Here is a 20,431-nt window from a genome sequence, read left to right on the forward strand (position 1 = left end):
TGTACAGCCTATTTTGATGAATAATTGAATGTCAGCGAAGGTAACCAGTCAGTGACGAAGTACTGTTATGATTCAGTAGAATCGTAAAATAGGCACCCAATTTGCTATATTCAACAAAGTGACATATCACTATGTTCACCTTATTCATCATAGATATGGCATTAAATTATGTATTCTGTTCTGAAGTGTTTTCGCCTCAGTAAATCACTCACTTTCATTCTCAACGTGTTCAGTTCAGGTCACGGGGCCTTAATGTCGACTTTAACGCGTAGATCAGAATCAACGTTGTCTTGAGAAACCCGATTTCCCATCACATTACGTAGTCTCTATCAATACCTCATCCCAGTCATAATACTAATAAAATGATTGATGAGCAGTTTTAACACGTTAGTACTGTGTTTAAGAGAAGCAAACATGAATTGTTAACGAGAAAAGCGACGCAATGTTTTCAACCAATATAACGGACAAAATGGTAAGCGAGAATGTTCCGACATCTATAAAAAAGTGGCAGCGCGTGGCGGGAAAGTCATAACGCGAATGTCACGTGCTTTCAATCATCACACGTAAGACAGAAAAGAAAACACGCTTGTTGCAATCCTGTACGTTAAAAAATCGCAAAGTTGACAAGGAATGAACTGCACATTTTATTGTGAACGTTGGATTTTTTAACCACCATCTAAGTCAAAGTTCCCGAAAAATTGGTGCAACATGCCCCAAGTGGAATGCGGCCACCACAACTTCCCTCAGTAGTTCCACCATCAAGTTGTGCAGCAGAACCATAACAATACTAAAAGGCAAAGAATTAAATTGTTTAATAATAATAACAAAAAATCAGCCCTCTGAAGGTTGTAGTAAGTGAGCCTATATAGTTTAACTCATTTATTTGTTATAAAAAATATTTAATCAGAAGGTTTTACGTGCCATACTTCTGACTAAATTGCGAAACACGATGCAGCGGCGGACCCCGCAATCGTTTTGGACACTTGGGGTTTTTTAACGTGAGCCTGAATCAAAATAAACAAGAATTTTATTGCGCTTCACCCACATCGAAAAGGGCAGCCATGGACAAGAGTCTGGCTCGCGTTCAGGAGCTCACCAGCAAAACGCCTTACAGCCGCTAAGCGACCTCGGCTAGTTGCTAGAAAACGTTACAACTGATCTTAAGTAATTTACTTGTTCCTACAATAACTAAGCAGAATTAAATAAGAAAGATTAGCTCTCAACTAAAAATAATAATATTGTCTCAAGTAAGTGTTTCACCGCACATACTACTTCACAGTTCTGCAAGCACATATTTTAAATCTCAATTTAAAATATACAAGAAATACAAAAAATATGCGTAGAGGCTGTAAAGTACATGTATTGTGAGTGAGAGACACTTGATGCGTTTACCTTGTTTTCGTCAAATACCCTGAACACGAGTGATGCGAACTTGGAAGGGTCTCCTCGGGGAAAGAATTGCTTGTATATTCTCAGGAAACCCTGCGTAAATAGACGAAAGAAATAAATAAATTGTGAGAACCAGCTGCGCGTAAAAAACACCAAACGTATAGTACAGTGCCTAATAGGCGAAAGACCGGACCACTGCGAAGTGACTCGCTTACGTAAACCTTGCGCGAGCCTGGTCAAGCGGCTTGCACATTGCGACAGAGTTCGTGCGCCAACGTTTGTGTGGGCGCTACGAAGATTTCCCAGCGCAAGGACACGTAAATTGAACAGCCGGGAAAGGCAAAATAAACCGTGACAGCCGAGCAGACGTAATCCAGAAGAGCCTCCAAAACACGAGCTGATGTAAGGCAACAACCACGATGGAGAGGCTGAAACGTGCAAAGATGAAGAAGAAAAGAAGGAAATATTCGAACGGTGTCCGACGCCATGTCTACAAGCAACCGCCGCCTTTGCTCGCAAGCTTTATTCTTCGAATGCTGTCACAGGCTATTGCCATGGAACCTTAGACAGGTGTTAAGCACAAGCGTGCGGCGGCATTGGAGTCTGTCGCCGTAGCAGCAATGAATGGCAATGCTCCCGCAATTTACCCTCACCTCTTTTGTCTTGTGTGGGCACATTGGGCACCGTAACGCTGACATGAGGCTTAAAATTCGTTCTTCCGCTGCCATCGAGACATGATGTGAAATACATTGCCCATTATTCGCCATATGAGACTATTTAGCATAAAGCACTCTAGACGGAACACAATGGCCCAGTGGGTCAATTTCTTATACAGCTCAAGTGCATTCCTAAAAATGGATGCTTAAAAACACCACTGCGAATAGTCGGAGCCCTCACCTCATAAAAAGATGCTCTTACTTTTTTGTGCGAGCGTGGAATGGCATATTAAGCGGATGAATTTTAAACGGCTGCCAACAGCTTTCGTATGATAGCCCTTAAAAAACGTTACAACCTCTTCAGCTAATCCTAAAAGGCAAACACGCAAACGTTTATGCTCTAACGAGACGCTCATTGAACCTCTTTGACATTCTCCGTCGATTCCGTTGTTATTTTGCATTACTTATTTTCTTTCGGTCACCTAGTTATTACCACTGGTTCCACAAGTCATAAGTATGTCACCCAGGTAGTCATTGACACTTGATTCTCTTGCACATCGTCACTATTTTCATTCACGTGTAATTACCCTGAAATTCCTCTTTGTTTCTGTTTAATTCGGAATTTATTATTCTTAATCACTAATTATCACTTCAAATTCATTCGCCTACATTTATTATATGAATTTTAGTCCCTCAGTTGTATTTAGTGTGTGCGTCTTTTACTGACTGGAAATCTACAGATAACCCATGTCATAAGGGAATGTCGTAGTGTGCTTACTCACAACTAATATTGTATTATTATTTAAGTAAAAAACAAGCATCAAACTTTGAAGAAACTCAGGTGATCCTAAATGAGCTATCATCGTCTGGATTACGCAGTATTCTTACTAGAAAGTGAGCACAAGTACGCAACGTTTCCCATGTTTTGTGTGCTTAGATGTTTAACATGTGCAAAATCAATTTGAGAATGTATTCGCCTTATAAGTGAGCATAGCTGGTTGTTTTTTGTTTTTGTGAGATTTTAGTTCATTATATGGTGGCATCTTGCAATGATTAAAGCCAGTATTTGTTCTCATATTTAAAATCTTACAGACATTTTTTATATCTGATTCTGCTATCTTTTCTGCCACGCTACCAAGTTATCAAGGGCATTGCTGAGCCTGTTTCTTTTTTTTTGTAGATATCATTCATTTTTGCTGGATTTACAATTAAAAAAACTGCGTTCGGTAGTGTTTCGGGATGACAGAACGTGAAGATTGTTTAATAAATTATTCATACATTCATCAAGACATTTTCACATTTACTTAATCATCATGTGTGTCAGGTATGTGAGAGTTAAGCGGTTTGGCTTCTGCAGTTTGGCTTCTGTTATGGTGCTTAGACAGAGATAGGACTGTCTTTTTCAGTCGGAATGCAAGAAAAATGCCCGCATCACCATAAGAATTTAGGATATTAAAGTCAAGGTGGAAGGCGGGAGAAGGGGCTGCCAGCATGGTTTTTGGGAGCCTGTACATTCCCTAGTATCTGGTGTACATCGCAGCGCCTACTAGCGTACTTGCTAGTAAATGATTAGTTGCCAACGCGTGCCGCAAGCAAAGTGATTTCCAAAAGCAATCATGGTTTTAGCTCTTCGTAACCATTCATAAATATTCATAAGCCCTCCCACTTACCTCAGCTTTTCTCTCGCTTTCACACACACACACACACACGCACACACACACACACACACACACACACACACAGAGAGAGAGAGAGAGAGAGAGAGAGAGAGAAAAAGTTTGCCTGTAAAGCGTGCTCTGCTGTCTAAACAATCTTAATGCGGAGGAGCGCACTTATCGAACACAAGTAAATTGCTGTTGCGTGTCGCGATGTGAGCGGCGAGAACTACCGCTTAAATCGTACCTTGGAAGAGCAAGCAGTGGATTATCGGTCAGGTTATTTATTTTTAGCTATGTAGCTGGCCTTCCAAAACATCGGTGAATATGACGAATTCACAGGTGTTTCATTTCTGCGTGCAATTCTTTTTCCAACTTGGCAAATTTAGAGAAAACGTGGTTTTCCCAATCAATTAGTGATAGTGCCGGAGCGGACATAATTTGTACCGAAGTATGTTGCCCAAAGAGAAAAAACTAAATATTTAATTTGAAGGCAATGCCAGCATTGAATAAAACTTATCTCAAGCTCTGTCAACCGAAGCGTGTAGCAGTATAATCGCAAAACGAAAGGATCCTAGAAAATCGGACACCGAAAGTTACGAAAGCACCCAAATAGTGGCGCAAATGCTGACCGCTAAGAACTATGCTTATTGTGAACATGTTCGTTCAATCGGTGAATGAGACACGTTCACAACATACATATTTCCTAGCGATCATGAATATAGGCATAACTGCAGTTTGTAGTAAAGAAAACACATCTCAGGTGCTTATGAAAACAAATTGCCCATCCAGCACTTTCACTCGCAGCCGTTAATGGAGCCAAGCACATAGCTCTTATTGCATCTTTTAATTTCCGCATTTTGTTCACTTTAACACCAGTACGATGTGGGCCCTCTCAAAAAAGTTCACAGTAACCTTTTTTGCCCTTTTTGTGTGCGTGTGCTTTCCATAGTCCCTGCTTTTTCTTCATTATTACACAGTTCTGGCAAGAACTACTTTTAGCGCGTGATAGACGCTAGAACAATAGTGCCCACGCATCACTTGTTCTCTCTATTCTTTTTTCTTTCTAACCGTCTGGCCCTTCTTCGATAACATAATGACAAACAAGGTAAAAAACATTCCTGCCTTCACACTGCCCAGTTACCTTTGTCCAGCACACAATATATATGACAAGTTGGTAAACGTCATCATGGCGCTGATGTCACAACACAAAAAACAGGAATGTCATAAGTAAATAAAAATGCTTCTCTAAAGAAAGATATACAATCGAGATGTCTTTGACATATACGACATGCGAACAAGAACAAGACAGCGGCAGCACCAAGAGCACGTGAGAAGATTTCGTTTGCAGAAATACGTGAAAAAGCATAGGTGGACAACAGGGTCCTTTACGAAGCCATATTTAGTTTGTTCAAGCGTTCACACGCCTGAGTATTTAATCCAATGAACCACTCGAGTTTTTTTTTCTTGATTAAATTTCCAAGTGACAACCTTTCTTTCTCAAGACGCGGTTATGCATCGGAGGAGATAATGGAGGTGAGGGTTTTTTTTCTCTTGGCATTAGAATAATGAAGTGAAACAATGCCCATTTTGCGTATTTTTATTTATAAATGCAAGTGAAAGTCCTAGATATCAGTATACTTGAGTACGCTAAAGCTACCATGTTGCTCACTTTTTTTGTTTCTCACATAGTCTTACGCTATTTATCAAATGTTATTTGATTACTCGAGAACAAAGTTGCACTCGCGTTCTGTATCAGAGTGATATAACTTCAACTAAATGCTGACCTTCCAAATAACCGATAAAAACTTGATAATAAAAGCCATATTTCGCAGCGCGCCTACCAAAACCGTATGTTGTATTCTCTCGTCGGTCACTGAATATTTATCTTATATGAGATAACCACGACGCGTTAAACAATTTATCGTTATAGCGGAGTTAATTATGCATCTGCGCATTCATAATGCGAAAGCGCTGATTTCAGACGTCAAACTCTAGCATCGTTAGTCGGCTTTCCGCACTCAATCACGTCCGATTTTTTCAGATTTAGTTAGTTCTTCAGAACGCAGCGCTCTCAGCGTAGTCATCGAAAACCATGACTTAGGTACGCCGTGCTCAAGCACCAACTACACTTATACACGCGTATATTGTTAGCGATTTGGAGAGGTGCAGGCGACTTTTATTATCATAGAGCACACAGAACATGTTCTTGCCAAATGCTCTTTTCGGAACTATTCACACAAGCATGTGCACTTATTTTCTTTTTTTTGCATGCCTCTGTCTTCGCGCTTCTTTTCATTCCCAGCATGCCCCCAAATAGGTATAATTATTATTGTTAAGATATTACGTCCCCAAACCACAGTATAGTTATACGAGATGTCGCGTAGACAGCTCCGCAAGTTTCGACCTGGGGTTCTTTCGCGTGAACTTAAACAACGTACGGGAGCGATGGAACGAAACAAACAGCTTGGTGTGGTGGTTCCATCACGCTGTAACCTTGGTGTCAATAAATATGCTATACTGGTTTTTGATGTTACCATGGATGACTCTAGTGGCTTTTTATACTATACATGCTACTACGACTCGAAAAGAAATGCGAAACGGCAGATAAGCAGAGTATACAATCACGACGGCGCATAAAGCGAAATTTTTGAAGACGGTGAGCTTGTGTGACGAGCCTCTGCCTTGCGGTGCAGTTCCGCACGCTGTAGTCTCTCTCTATCTCCCTTATGTTCCTCTCTGTCTCATCTTTCTATTCAACTTTTCTAATCCCCTTGTATAGGGTAGTCTTTCACGTTAACCTCACTGCTTTCTTTCTGATTTTTCTTCCTACTGACAGATTGAGTGAAAGGCTGTGCGGGCACAGTCCTTAAACGAATGAGGAAACTAACACAAATGAGATTTTACGCAAATAAATTTTACGCCAATGATAAGAACAACTGACCAGTGCTCGATGTAAGTTTTCATGTGCGCAGTATAGGCTATGTTAGAGGGTGATTGTTTTTTTTTTGTATGTTTGCGACGTGCCCAAGGTGTTTATACGCATAGTCTGTGTGGCAAAGTGAGTCCAATTAGTAGCGTTCTTCTTATGGATACAGCAGTGTTATAAAACGTGCTATGCGTGCACTTAAGCTTTCAATTCGCGCTCGCGCTGAGCAGTGGAGAATGATGCTGTCAAGATGAACTCAAACTCACATGCGTCTTGTGCTAATTTCACGGCGGGAAATGTGTGACAGAAAAGGATGAAACCTCTTCACCAAAAGTATAGCGTCCGCGTGCCATTTCTGCTATTGGACCTCTCTGAAGCTGTGTTGCTTTTCAGAAAGTTGAGATATAGCTATATTTGAACAGTGGCGTTCGTGTAATCCAACAACCCCTTTCATTCCACTGTACGTCTTTATCTTTCTCTTATTTTTCAAATCACGAGAAATTACTCAACACGCGTCTACATTACGAACGCAAGTATCGTATGGTAAGGGACCTTAGCTTGTCAGACGTTCAATGATTTTGATCTATTGGGGCCTACTCAACAACGCAGGTTTGTTATTGGTTGTTTTTTTAACCTATATTCTCCCTGCTAATAACACTGGTAGATCGGTGATAATTTTGTAAAAAAAAAAGACAGCTAAACTGAAAGGAAATATTTTAAATAATTGGAGACTTTTCAGTTCGTAACGTGCGCTACCTTTCAGATAAAAGAAATGAATTCATTCAATTACCCGAATGGCGGTGCCTCGATTGCTCGCCTAACCATCGCAAACAGGGGCCGTCCATGAATACGTGAAAATGAATCGGCAGAGAGTGAGGAGGGCGTTCATGAAAATGTGGTATCGCGCCTCGTCGAAAGCCGCGAATGCTTATCCCCATTCCTTTGGCACAAAACCATCCGTGACTAGTGCAAAGAAGTGAACACGCCTACGTCGTTTTCCACTTTTTTTTATTTTATTTCTCTATAAAAGAAATAAAGAAAACCATGCTCGACTCATTCGATAACTCGAGGCTGACGACCTATACACCGGTACGGCAAGTGGCAAGTTACGTAGCAGCGTTTAGTCGAAGTCAATGGTCAATACACTGCCGAGCAAGGTAAAGACACGGGACGCTCCTGCCTTAATGGTAGTGCGGAATCATGAAGATTGATCATTGAGCGAAGTAGAATCGACCGCGTCCACCACTCCACGCGGCAATCGGTCTTCCTCCGATGACACACTATAGGGTTACGCTAAGCTACATAATTCATGATTGCACCGAAATATGTTCACGTACCGACTTCGCTTCCGTCCGGTGGTTCGACGTATGTTGAAACAAAATGACGTAAATATGCGCGCCTGTCAGAAACAGATAAATATTCGTCGATTTGTTCATATTCGTTTGTTTTTTCATTTTTCGTAGGTTAGCGAGGCTGACTTTCGGGCGAGAAAGGAGAGTTCAAAATAACAAACATTCCTCTTCCTCAACATTCAACAAGAACAAGATGAGCCGCCCCATATATACGAGCTTTATTCCGCTGATCACGCCGAAAAATTTCTGAATTGCAAAAGGTTTACTGAACTCTATCGGTATTAGCTTGTTAGCACATTTTTAATGATAATACTAAACTGTCGTTTCAAGCCGTTATTTCAATGTTATAAAAACGTGCTCAACCATCTGCGAACTAAGTAAGTAGGTGTATGTTCATGTCATTCTTTCCCTAAATTTCGATGCCATAAAAGTGACATTGTTAGCCTATATGTTCCTCTTCTGAGATGCATTTTTCATTGTTTTATATCAATTCCATGCAACAGCACGCTTGCTCAAGCTCGCTCTTTCTTTAAGCCACAATCCCCTACTACACTCGTTCATTATTGGACGAAACCAACAGTACATATTACAGCTCCACCGCGGTGGTCTAGTGGCTAAGGTACTCGGCTGCTGACCCGCAGGGCGCGGGTTCGAATCCCGGCTGCGGCGGCTGCATTTCCGATGGAGGCGGAAATGCTGTAGGCCCGTGTGCTCAGATTTGGGTGCACGTTAAAGAACCACAGGTGGTCTAAATTTCCGGAGCCCTCCACTACGGCGTCTCTCATAATCATATAGTGGTTTTGGGACGTTAAACCCCACATATCAATCAGTACATATTACAGGCTCCAAATTCCCTGCGGTAACAACAGAATTTAGGTCTCTATGGTCGTAACGCCCGTGAGTTACAAGACTGCCTGTGCCTCACCATGCATTCCAAACATAAAATGAGCGTCCACCACGCTCGCTACACACTCACGCCGCGGCAAAGCGTAAATAACGCATCATTCATGAGTGTAAGCTAAGGGGTCTGGCAGACGCGCTCATCGATACTTTAGTTTCGCTTTTCTGTGTGAGAGTGGAAAAAACGGTGAAATTATTCGCAGCGTCCAACATTTACATATATTCAAATGGTTATAGCACTTCGCACAATGATGTCAAGTGTAGTAAAAAAGCTACTGGCATGAAATCTAACCTTAACTTGTCTAATTGTTACCGCAGGTGATATTTCAAATGGGAATCTTCGCGGAAAGCGTTGTTCAGAATAAATCACTATTGATTTCTATGATAAGTTCTAGAAAGCATCAGACAAATTTTTTTACATGCGAAGCAGCTCCTTGACTCACGTGTGTCACGCCATACGTACGTACGTCCGTGCGAACGCACCGCACCGCGTCCCCTCGCCGCAGGTGTACGAACGGTGACAAGTATATCACGCCGCAGCTGCGCGTTGATGTCACACTCCCGTCGCACGGTTCCCTCGGAACTGCCCACTGACGTCGCCCTCTCCCTCAACCACAGCACGCTCGCCGCCGCACGCACAGCTGCCGGCTCCTGCGTCCACTCGCAACACACTTCTCTCTCGTTTCTATGATTCATTTGTGGGATGACGATAGTTATAGCGCGAGAACAAAACAACGACACAGAGACAAGAAAAAGACACTGTGTCTCTGTGTCGTCTTTTTGTTCTCGCGCTATAACTATCGTCATGCCATACCAACTAGCCCAAGCTGCCACACTTCATTCGTGGGATATAACGTCCCAAAAGCGCCATATTATTATGAGAGACGCCGTAGTGGAGGGCTCCGGAAATTTCGACCACCTGGGGTTCTTGAACGTGCACCCAAATCTGAGCACACAGGCCTACAACATTTCCGCCTCCATCGGAAACGCAGCCGCCGCAGCCGGGATTCGAACACGCGACCTGAAGGAGAACAAATATCACTCACAAGACATTTTCTATCTGCCTACAAGTCGCACAGGTTCTCACGACACCGTGAGTACGGAAGCGAGAAAAATAGTTCTTCAAGTTAATATAACCCCAATCAAACTGAAGAACGGGTAAAAAAATTAATAATGCGGCACTCAAATCGGCAACATAAATGTACCTCGTAGTCAAGGGGTGGATGTCGAGGAATGCAGTGTCTTTGTGCGAAATGTATGCGAAATTCATTGATACCCGCGTCATACGGGTGCTCGGAAAGTTATCCAACCGATAGTTCACAAACTGAATGGTAAAGTGCGGGATGATACACAGGATGTTTCGTAGGCCGTCGAAATATTCTGTCGAATAAACGGAAGAAACCACAACTCCATCCAAAACATTGATGGCCATTGTGCGACGGAAGCGGAAAGAGCAGCAACGTGCCCTCTCGGTCACAGTCGGCTCGTACACATGATTAGAAAAAAATAAAGAAATTACAACCAGTATATATTGAAAGCAGTATATGGTTAACCTCCCTATCTTTATCTAAATTTATTCTCTTTCTTTCTCTGTTGGGGGTGTTGTAGAATAATTAATAGAGTATTTTGGTACTTGAAAGGTGACAACTGCTCATACTCTCCACAACATCCCCTCACTTGTCTTGACCGTGTCATCGCGTCGCGCATCGCTCACTACAGCCTCACTGCTGGACAACTAATTTGCTAAATATGTATTATTAGCTATGAATAAACAGTTTATAGAAATATTTAAACATCAGCAAAAAATATTTTCATTGTTTCAGTCAATCTATATTATTTAACTTTAGGTGACATGATTAGGAAAATAAAGATTCACAACGCCCTCAAATCTTGCTACAAACACTTGAATCATCCTGAACCACTCAATGGCTGTTCAAAACTTTCGTGAAACAGAGCGGCAACTCCATCAAATATATAAAGTTGTAGCGTTTGGATGATGATCGACTTGATGGCCATTCAAGAGTGCCCGTGTGACACAGGTGCGATATATGTATACGGTCAACATACCGTGTAGCGAAACGATTACACTTCCACTATTGTGACACGGCGATTTCAGTAAGGCGTCGGGTATAGCCACAAATCCAGCCATAAGAGCCGGCAAGGCACATATGTGTAATTTAGCATTGCTCACAATTTTAAAGGCAACGTATTATCTTCGTGAAAAAAGACGTAGAGTTAGAATCTCCTACGCGCCTCTACAAGCAGTAATCGTCTCAAGGTAGCGCGATATTTGCTGCGTATTGTGATATCTTGCTAGTCTATATATATTCTCACCTTCACGTTTAATTTATTTCTTTTGATCCCTTAACTCCCTCATTACTTCGCAAGGTAGCTAATCGGGGACGTGTCTGATTGACCTCTCTGCCCATCCTTCCTCTGATTTCCTCCTACTCACATTGGTAACCTGAAGCTTGATATTAATAGGGATCAAACAAGCAAAAGCAAATAATGGCAAACGTCAATATCTACTAAATAAAAATGCCCGTTCAAACGCATTTGGCAAAACGAGAGCGACAACGAGAGTGAATATAGGCAAGGCGGTCATCTAGGACAAAATCAAGTTTGCTAATCTGCACTAAAAGACAATAAAATAACTATTAAACCTAGAATAAAAGACTTGAAACAAACGTTCGGATGATCCCACGTACCTGGGAATCGACGTTATGCGAAGCACACGGAGGGAAGGTGGCCGTCTTGCATTGTTTTTATTGAGTGACACGTCATGAGATGGTGGTAGATATAAGTACAAATGTTGCACGCAAAGACAAATGTTGATGAGTTGCAGATGTTTAAATAATCAGTTGTTTGCATTTGCGACAATGTCAACTGGGGCATGCGTATTAGCAACACTAGAAGCTGATATGAAGTGCTGATGTTCACGAGGATGCTGGCCCTGGACACTGCTACATAAATCAATTTCAGCGCATAGCAACTAACCACAATTGACGTTAACCCGACGTGACGGCTGTGTCAAATGAGTACTTATGTAATGTTTATGAAATTGAGTAGGCAGCACTGCAACCACTATTGACGTTTCACGAACATTGGCGTCTATTTGAAGTGTAGTTCCAAGACCTGGCGTAGCTGTGGTAAAATGCTTCATTAGAACGCAGAATGCTTGGGTTTGATTAAAGCTGGCGCTGACATTTATTCTTTGCACTAGACGCGTCAACGCTACCGATGTCGGGTATTTCTTGACGCTCGCGCGTTAACATTCCCCACGTGTATTCTCGTCGTTCCTGGGTAAATACTAATTGTCAATCACCTGTGGCACATACCCGCATTCCAGTGGCATATACCCGCCCGTGAGTATGTGCCATTGCCTGGCGGGAAGTGCTTGACGACTTACGCGGTGGTATTGTGACATTATTCATGTCTTGACTAGCGCGTCATATTCATTAAACCATTTTACCCTCCCATGACAATTTTGGTTCACGCCAACTTAAGGGGGGGACCACGAGAGAACCAAGCGTAAGCCGCTGGACGGACGGACGGACGGACAGACGGACAGACAGACAGACAGACAGACAGACAGACAGACAGACAGACAGACAGACAGACAGACAGACAGACAGACAGACAGACAGACAGACAGACAGACAGACAGACAGACAGACAGACAGACAGACAGACAGACAGACAGACAGACAGACAGACAGACAGACAGACAGACAGACAGACAGACAGACAGACAGACAGACAGACAGACAGACAGACAGACAGACAGACAGACAGACAGACAGACAGACAGACAGACAGACAGACAGACAGACAGACAGACAGACAGACAGACAGACAGACAGACAGACAGACAGACAGACAGACAGACAGACAGACAGACAGACAGACAGACAGACAGACAGACAGACAGACAGACAGACAGACAGACAGACAGACAGACAGACAGACAGATAGATAGATAGATAGATAGATAGATAGATAGATAGATAGATAGATAGATAGATAGATAGATAGATAGATAGATAGATAGATAGATAGATAGATAGATAGATAGATAGATAGATAGATAGATAGATAGATAGATAGATAGATAGATAGATAGATAGATAGATAGATAGATAGATAGATAGATAGATAGATAGATAGATAGATAGATAGATAGATAGATAGATAGATAGATAGATAGATAGATAGATAGATAGATAGATAGATAGATTCAAAGTAACCGAAGTTTGTTAAGAAATGCTTCGCATTTAAAATAGGAAGCGGGATAAAACCACACATTTTGAACAACTCCTAGATAGGAGAAGAGAGATAGCCAGCCTTTTCAGGTGGCTATACGGTGCGTGATAGCATTCACACTTGAGCACGCACAATCATTCCCCCCTCCACATACACGCACATTATTTTTACGAAGCAACGCTTAAGCGCAAAACGAGAGAAACACCTTTTTTTTTAAATTTTTAGGTGCGCCAATAAATGCGTTCTCACAGTAACATAATTACACGCACTATACATCGGTTGTTTCTTATTTTCTCAGTTATGTTTCTTTTTTCCACATGTTTGCAATACTTATTCTTTGCGCACACTAAAATTCTTTTTAACTAATATATAATGACTATTTTTGCATTAAGGAACCCAAATTTGCAGTCTAAAAAATGTTGTTCTTGCGTTTGAGCTGTAAGCCAGTTATCAAAGTATTGTTTTGTTCTTATTCCATCTCCCACCCCCTCCATCAATTCTACCCTTGAGGAGGGTAACGAAGCGGACGTGCCTCTGCTAACCTCTCTGCTTTTCCCTGCATGTGTGCTCTCAGAACGCGATGCAACTTTCGTGCGCCGCTGTAGCTGGGAATGACATTTACAAATGCGTATTTCTGTCTCATCGGAATGCGCAGCAGCGTGACATGCAAGATTTGCGCTTGCGAACAGACGCTTGAGCATAATCTATGCCTGTCCATCATACCAAACTGAACAATGTGGTAAAACAGCCAAGCTCCATCACCTAAATACAAGACCACTGACAGAAACGAAGATCCTGGGACCATGACCTATGGTCTCGCACATGCGCAAGGCCACAAAAGCTTTCTCGTGCTTCTTGAGAAACAATGGAGTTCTCAAGCGCCGGTGAACGAGCGACGCGGGACCGTGTCGTGTAGTTTGAAGCTGACCGTTTATCCATCTCGTTCCTTCTATTCTTATCTCTTTTTCATCTTCACATTTCTATAATTCCTCCTTTCACCCACCCCAGGTAGCCAACCAAACGAAAACTTCGTTAACCTCCCTGCCATTCCTCTCCATTTCTTCCTACAGCTAATTATCGATGAGAAGGCGTGAAAGGGAAGCGAATGTGAAATTTCACTGCTGTCCTCTGAATGATAGATCCTTGTGAAGAAATCATCACTAAAATTCCTTATAGTTTTACACCAACAGATGGTACACATCGGAGGCAATCTCAAAGCGTGATGCGGAAACGGTGTCTCTGTAAAGTCGCGAAAAGTTTTCTGAATTTCGACACCCGGGTGCTGTGCGCACTGGCGCAGTCCATTGAGGAGGCGTCTTGCGGGTGCGCCCTCATTCTTCATGTTAATATTGCTATGTAACCTACGAAGGCAGCGCAATGTCTTGAAGAAGGTGACACTGAATGCCTGCGAATAAGAAAGCTTTCGAAGGTGGCTGCTCGAGGCTGTACCAGTGTTCATCCTGTCGTCGACAGCAAAGAAAGTCAATCAGTGACGCCAAAGAAAGTATTGATGCAGGCTCGTTGATTAATCACCACGCACACATCAGTTACAGCATGGTCGCGACACGCGTACAACGGATGAACCTCTCTCTTGTACGGACAAATAAGGCGGACGAAGCAACAACAGGCAGAGCGCTCTGCGTCTGTGTCTTCTTTGCCTACTTTCTTTTTTCGGCATGTTGTGACTGTGCCGTAACTACGGTGTTCTTACCAGTAAATAATTTCCTTCTTTTTTCTCAGCTGTGATTTCCTAAAACATTCGTTGATTGATATGTGGGGTTTAACGTCGCAAAACCACCATATGATTATGAGAGACGCCGTAGTGGAGGGCTCCGGAAATTTCGACCACCTGGGGTTCTTTAACGTGCACCCAAATCTGAGTACACGGGCCTACAAGTGAAACATTCGTAGTTCGTCTCTTGTGGAGAGGGGCTGCTCGCGCGAAGGCGGCGGGTAAGCGTCGATCGACCGGAAGGTCAGCCCTCGGGCGATCGCGAGCTGAGCAAAAAGGAGAAAATTATGTGGCGAAAATTGCAAACCGGGGTGTTTCCAAACCCTCACCTGTACAGTAAATGGCACCCGGAAGTGTTCAACTCCAGATGTGCGCACTGCAACAGCACTGCGGGTTTAGTGCACATAGTATGGACCTGCCCGTCCTACAATGATCCAAGTAGAAACGTAGAATCCTGGGATGCCTTATTACACAGCCGTGACGCCGAAGAACAGCGTCAAGTCATCGGTCTTGCCTTGACCACCGCCGAGTCTCAAGGGATTCCGGCCGATGGCTAGGGGGATGATTGGGGGCAGAGGCCGAAGCCTCCTCCCCCGTCATTCTAGACGGGTGCAATAAACGTTATTTCTTTCTCTCTCTCTCTACCAGTAAATAAAATGAAACCGGGCTGGCCGTCAAACAACGGCTCGGGACACATGGCATTGGCGATAAATTTTATATGACGAAATGCGAGGTTTAAATACATTTGTGTTACACGCGCTCATTTTCCGTTTGCTTCGCTCTCAAAGTCATGCGAATTGAAATATGTGTGAGCGAAATTTTCACAGGAACTCGTATAATGTAAATTTCTACCCTAAGCAACATTGTTCCGAGGATAGTCTCCAAGTGTCCTACTTGTATTTGCCACAAAGTATCAGTAATTAGAAACCTAATTAGGATCACAAACAATTACAAAAGAAGACTGCGATAATCAATATTCACCTTGTAGATGAAAATATAGACTCTCGTATTGAAACTATAGAGTCATGACCAACTCAAAAGGCCTAACGTCAAGATTTCGCTCATACTAAAAATTTTAAGAAAACGTGGCATAGCAAGCAATGTGCAATGAAAAGAACGATAAGCAAGGCCTAAGTGTCACTTACTTGTTCTGTAAGTAATCCATTGGGGCAGTCCTTTAGAAAGCCTTTGTACCTGAAATGTAAGAGACCAACGCATATATAAGAAAACATTACAAACATATGTCAATAGTCTTGTGACGCTCACGTTGCATGAGAAACATTCTGCGTTCGTTTCTTGTTTACAACTGCTACAGTAGTGGCATGACAACAGGACAAGATGAACAATAACCTACGTTGTTTCCTTTGCGTTGCACGCTTATATTAAATTTAAATCAAAATAAGACGCATTTCGAACCTCTTTTTTTTTCTTTCAGAAGTATATCCATCCTAACCATTTTTTCAGAGAATATGTAATTTTTTTTTCAACTTTTCAATAAAATTTTTGCATACCATTTGTTACCAAACATTGTACGAATTTTTATAGCCTGCTTAATCAAACGAGGTGGCACAAAGATTGCGACGGACGAACGAGTGAAATCTTGAAGCCTAAAATATTGTTGAACGCTGATGTTTAAAATATTGTTAGAAAAGTGTGCTTTGTCGAGTCACTTGTGTTTTTAGTGAAGTTGCGTGTTCTTCGTAAGCAGTAAGTAGTCATTTGCACGTTTTAGCAGCTGTAGAAACACACTTTCACCACGTGAAATCCACACGATGTGTTTCTAGATTATGGCAAGACCTGGCTGAAAAGCAGCGTTAGTATAGTACGTAGCCTATCTGTAATTCCCATCAAACCTTACCCAGTAACTAATGATACAGAGAACTCTGCAGAGATGTGAAAACGAAAGAATTAGAGCGGTATGAAAAAAATACATCATCTACCGCTAAAGGGACCCATGTGCAGATGCGTAGCAGCCGGCGCTGACGCTTACACTGGCGGCGGCGTTGACGCTAGCTTTCATCGTGGCATTGTGCAGGAGAGGAGGAGAAGGAAGAGAAACGTTTATTTGGCGCCATATAGAAGAAGCTGATGTTCAGCTTGCGAGAGTACACTGTTGGTCATGCAGCCTGCCGACCTTCGTCTCTGGCGGCTGCCTCTGCCCGCTCCGTGACTCACACTTGTGTTTCCGGCTCGGAGTTGAGAAGCGTGCTCTCCCACTGCTGAGGAGTATGCGCAAACTGAAGATTGTGAAGTTGCTGTTATTTAGGACTGCCACAGGGGATAACGTAAGGATTTGCGCGCTCTCTTTGGCAGAGTTTACAACAGCGGGAGTAAACTGGGGGGGTTAATTTGTGATAAAATAAATGGGGTAGCGAAGGCATTTGTTTGTAGCTGCCTTCAAATTACCTGGGGAGGCGCAAAGCGCGCAGTGGTGGACTGGTGTATTCTACTAGGACATGCTGATTACTGCTAATGGGCAATGAGAGACAGAAGACTCCGGTCGGACACACAGACCCGCAGCCCGCTTTTGGTAAAGCGCACGCTGCGAATTAATATTTTTCAACAACACACACGAAAAATCACCCACCGGCACTGCCTTGGGGGTCAAGATCCAGTGCCTATATACAAGGTGTGGCCAGTGAACAGTTGTTCAGCTCGAGCAGTCAGTTTTTCAAATCAAGAAACTTACTAGCAGCCGCTGCCTGCATCGGCGTTGCGAGGCGAGAGAGGAGAGTGTATAGGAGAGGAGATGGAGGAGGGGACGCGCATGCGCAGTGGAGCGCAGATGCCAGCGAAACAAGCTCACTTATCAGATGCTTCGCATCTAAAAAATGCTTCCAGAACTCAAGTGCTACGCGTCACAAACACGTTGGTTGGACACACTGAATGCATCGTCACACAAGAAAAGTGCCACCTGGAAAACGAGTGCTCCCCCGCCTGCTTCAAAGTAGTGCGGATTAACAAGGCAAATGAAGATGAAGACTGCCCAACGTCAAGAGTTAAGTATAAGGAAATAGACATAAACAAACAGAAACATGTTGCGAAGCCGGTGGAAGTTACATTTCTTGCTTTTGTTAGAACTATCGCGTCTCTTGTATAGCTTTAGAAGATCTAGGCAGGAAAAACATCCGTTTCTTATTACACGACAGCCTAACTCGCATGTGTGAAACTCTTAAAAAACAGGAATTGCTTCGATATATGGGACAATCTAATACACATATTTTAAGGAAGTTATTGGTACTGCGATGTGAATTTAGGCGCACAAGTTGCTTTCACGACACTGCCTAGAGACAAAGTGAAGAATGCGCTTTCACGGCAATAAGCGGCTTTTATATTATTGATAACAATAATTTCGTCATCTTATACGGTTTTCGTTGGCGATATAGAGATATATGCCGGAGCTAGTTCAACGCGAGGAAATGTAGTATCGATGTTCGCAGCGCCTCTAAATCTTCACATGCACTTGTTCACGCTCGTTGAGCACCGGAGCGCTAAGTCAACCTTGTTTTGCATCATTACATACTTAGCACACTACTTGGTACGCCGTGCCGCTGTAAGGCTTCCTTACCCCAAGTTTGAGTGTATTGGTTATCACCAGCTATATATGGAAAAGAGCAAGTTATTAAGTTTTACAGCATCAATCGCGTTACCAAAGAAAGCGGGGAAGCGAGCGGTGATCCCGCACAACGAGCAAGCGATGCAAAGACGGAGAATCGTATTAGAAAGCGCGTGACGGCTAGCGGTAGTTTTCTACTCACCCCGCGCGGTGTTTTCCTGTTTACAGAGCTCGGTAACTTCCCAATGCACACGCGGGAAAGTTTTCGTCTCTGAGAAAAATACAAAAGGATGATTACAACTCACCTATGTTTTTATATCAAGCGTTCTCGCCAATTTTTTTTTTTGGTATAGACGTAGATTTTCCGGTACATGGCCGCTACAGTATCCTTGTGATCTAAAACAGCTGGATAAAATGCGTAACTTGATTTCCCGAGTTTATATATATATATATATATATATATATATATATATATATATATATATATTCGGGTTCAATTGTGTGTAGCGTGTTTTTTTTTCTAGAATAGCCAAACTTGAAAGCCGAAAAGAGCTAAATTTTACTGGATTGTAAAGCTCTCTTAAGTATCTCTTAGTTTTGAAATAATTGCAATCGAAATGAGCCAACCCCTAATCTTAACATCAACTGAAATAAACAGCTTTGAATGAAAAATAAGACCAATCATATACTTGTTTCGAACTGAGCCAGGTCCTATAGACTAGCCCATTGTCAACAATCATGACCAAATCAACCAACATGGTCACATCCAAACTGTTTCATTTGTGTCATATAGTTGCTTTGCTATCATTTTTTCACTCATTAATCAGTTGTTTTACATGCGTCAGTTTGTACTCACTGAAGGACATGATGTAAGGAGTTGAGTATAAAAAGTAAAAGGCTGACTTTCCTACTTCTTTCTGCCTCTTGGGTGTACTTTTTTAGTTTCGCGTGACAGTATATCATGTACTTCCTATGTCCAAGGTAGTATACTTTAAAAAAAATACAAGTGAAATGAAGATCTTTGACACCGACCTATTCCTTAAAAAGGAGAAGTGATCCGAAAGAGTGTAACATAAATCACCTAAGAAGAAGACGAGCTGAAGTTCTTTGAGGCCCTGCAGTAGATGCCGAAACGAAGAGCACGCTTCCGACAGTCCAAAATGGTGCGCCTAAAATGGCTCGCTTTTTGCAAGAAAAGACCACTCGCTCTTCAAGTCTAGTCATCACCATTACGCTCAAGCAACAAATGACGGCACCGACGGAAGCACAAGGATGGTGTTAATTTTGTTATTGCTTAATACTGCCATATCGTTCATTCACTGCGATTTAGCTTCTTTGACTAGCTAATTCAAGCCCAAACAAACTACTACTACTACTACTAATATTAATAATAATAATAATAATAATAATAATAATAATAATAATAATAATAATAATAATAATAATAATAATAATAATAATAATACGGTGTTTTACATCCTATTACCACGATATAATTATCAGAGACACCGCAGTGGAGGGCACTAGAAATTTCGACCACCTGGTGTTCTTTAACGTGCACTGACATCACACAGTACACGGGCTTCGACTATTTCGCCTCCACCGAAATGCGACTGCCACGACCGGGACCGAACCACGACTTTTGGGTGAGCAGCTGAGCTCGTTATCCACTGATTCACCACGGTGGACCGTAAACTAAATGTTACTGTCTGTAACAACCAAATACAAACTTGACTCCTGAACACCGATGATAATGGGCTATATAGATTTTAGCCGGAAACTATGGTTCAGGTATTTTGGTGAGCTAAGCGAAACGGCAAAATAGTGTTAGAGCAGGTCTCACACAATATCATATACACATATATATATATATATATATACACATATATATATATATATATATATATATATATATATATATATATATATATATATATATATATATATTCAGTAGCAAAAAAAGAGAAAAGAAAGAAAGAAACGCTTCATATATTCTATT

The 20,431-nt window shown here is 42.2% G+C and overlaps 1 protein-coding gene across 1 annotated transcript in view; it reads right to left on the bottom strand.

Annotated features, from left to right (window-relative positions):
• LOC119161517 (frequenin-1) overlaps positions 1-20,431 on the bottom strand; it is a 279,556-nt gene that overhangs the window by 35,082 nt on the left and 224,043 nt on the right. Inside the window, exons 3-4 of the mRNA XM_037414040.2 lie at positions 16,022-16,070; positions 1,393-1,482 (exon numbers count right to left, since the gene is read on the bottom strand). Of these exons, the coding sequence (XP_037269937.1) occupies positions 1,393-1,482; positions 16,022-16,070 (139 nt within the window). The remainder of the gene's footprint in view (positions 1-1,392; positions 1,483-16,021; positions 16,071-20,431) is intronic.

The sequence above is a fragment of the Rhipicephalus microplus genome, chromosome X (genome assembly GCF_043290135.1).
Source record: "Rhipicephalus microplus isolate Deutch F79 chromosome X, USDA_Rmic, whole genome shotgun sequence".
In the NCBI taxonomy this organism is placed as follows: Eukaryota; Metazoa; Arthropoda; class Arachnida; order Ixodida; family Ixodidae; genus Rhipicephalus; species Rhipicephalus microplus.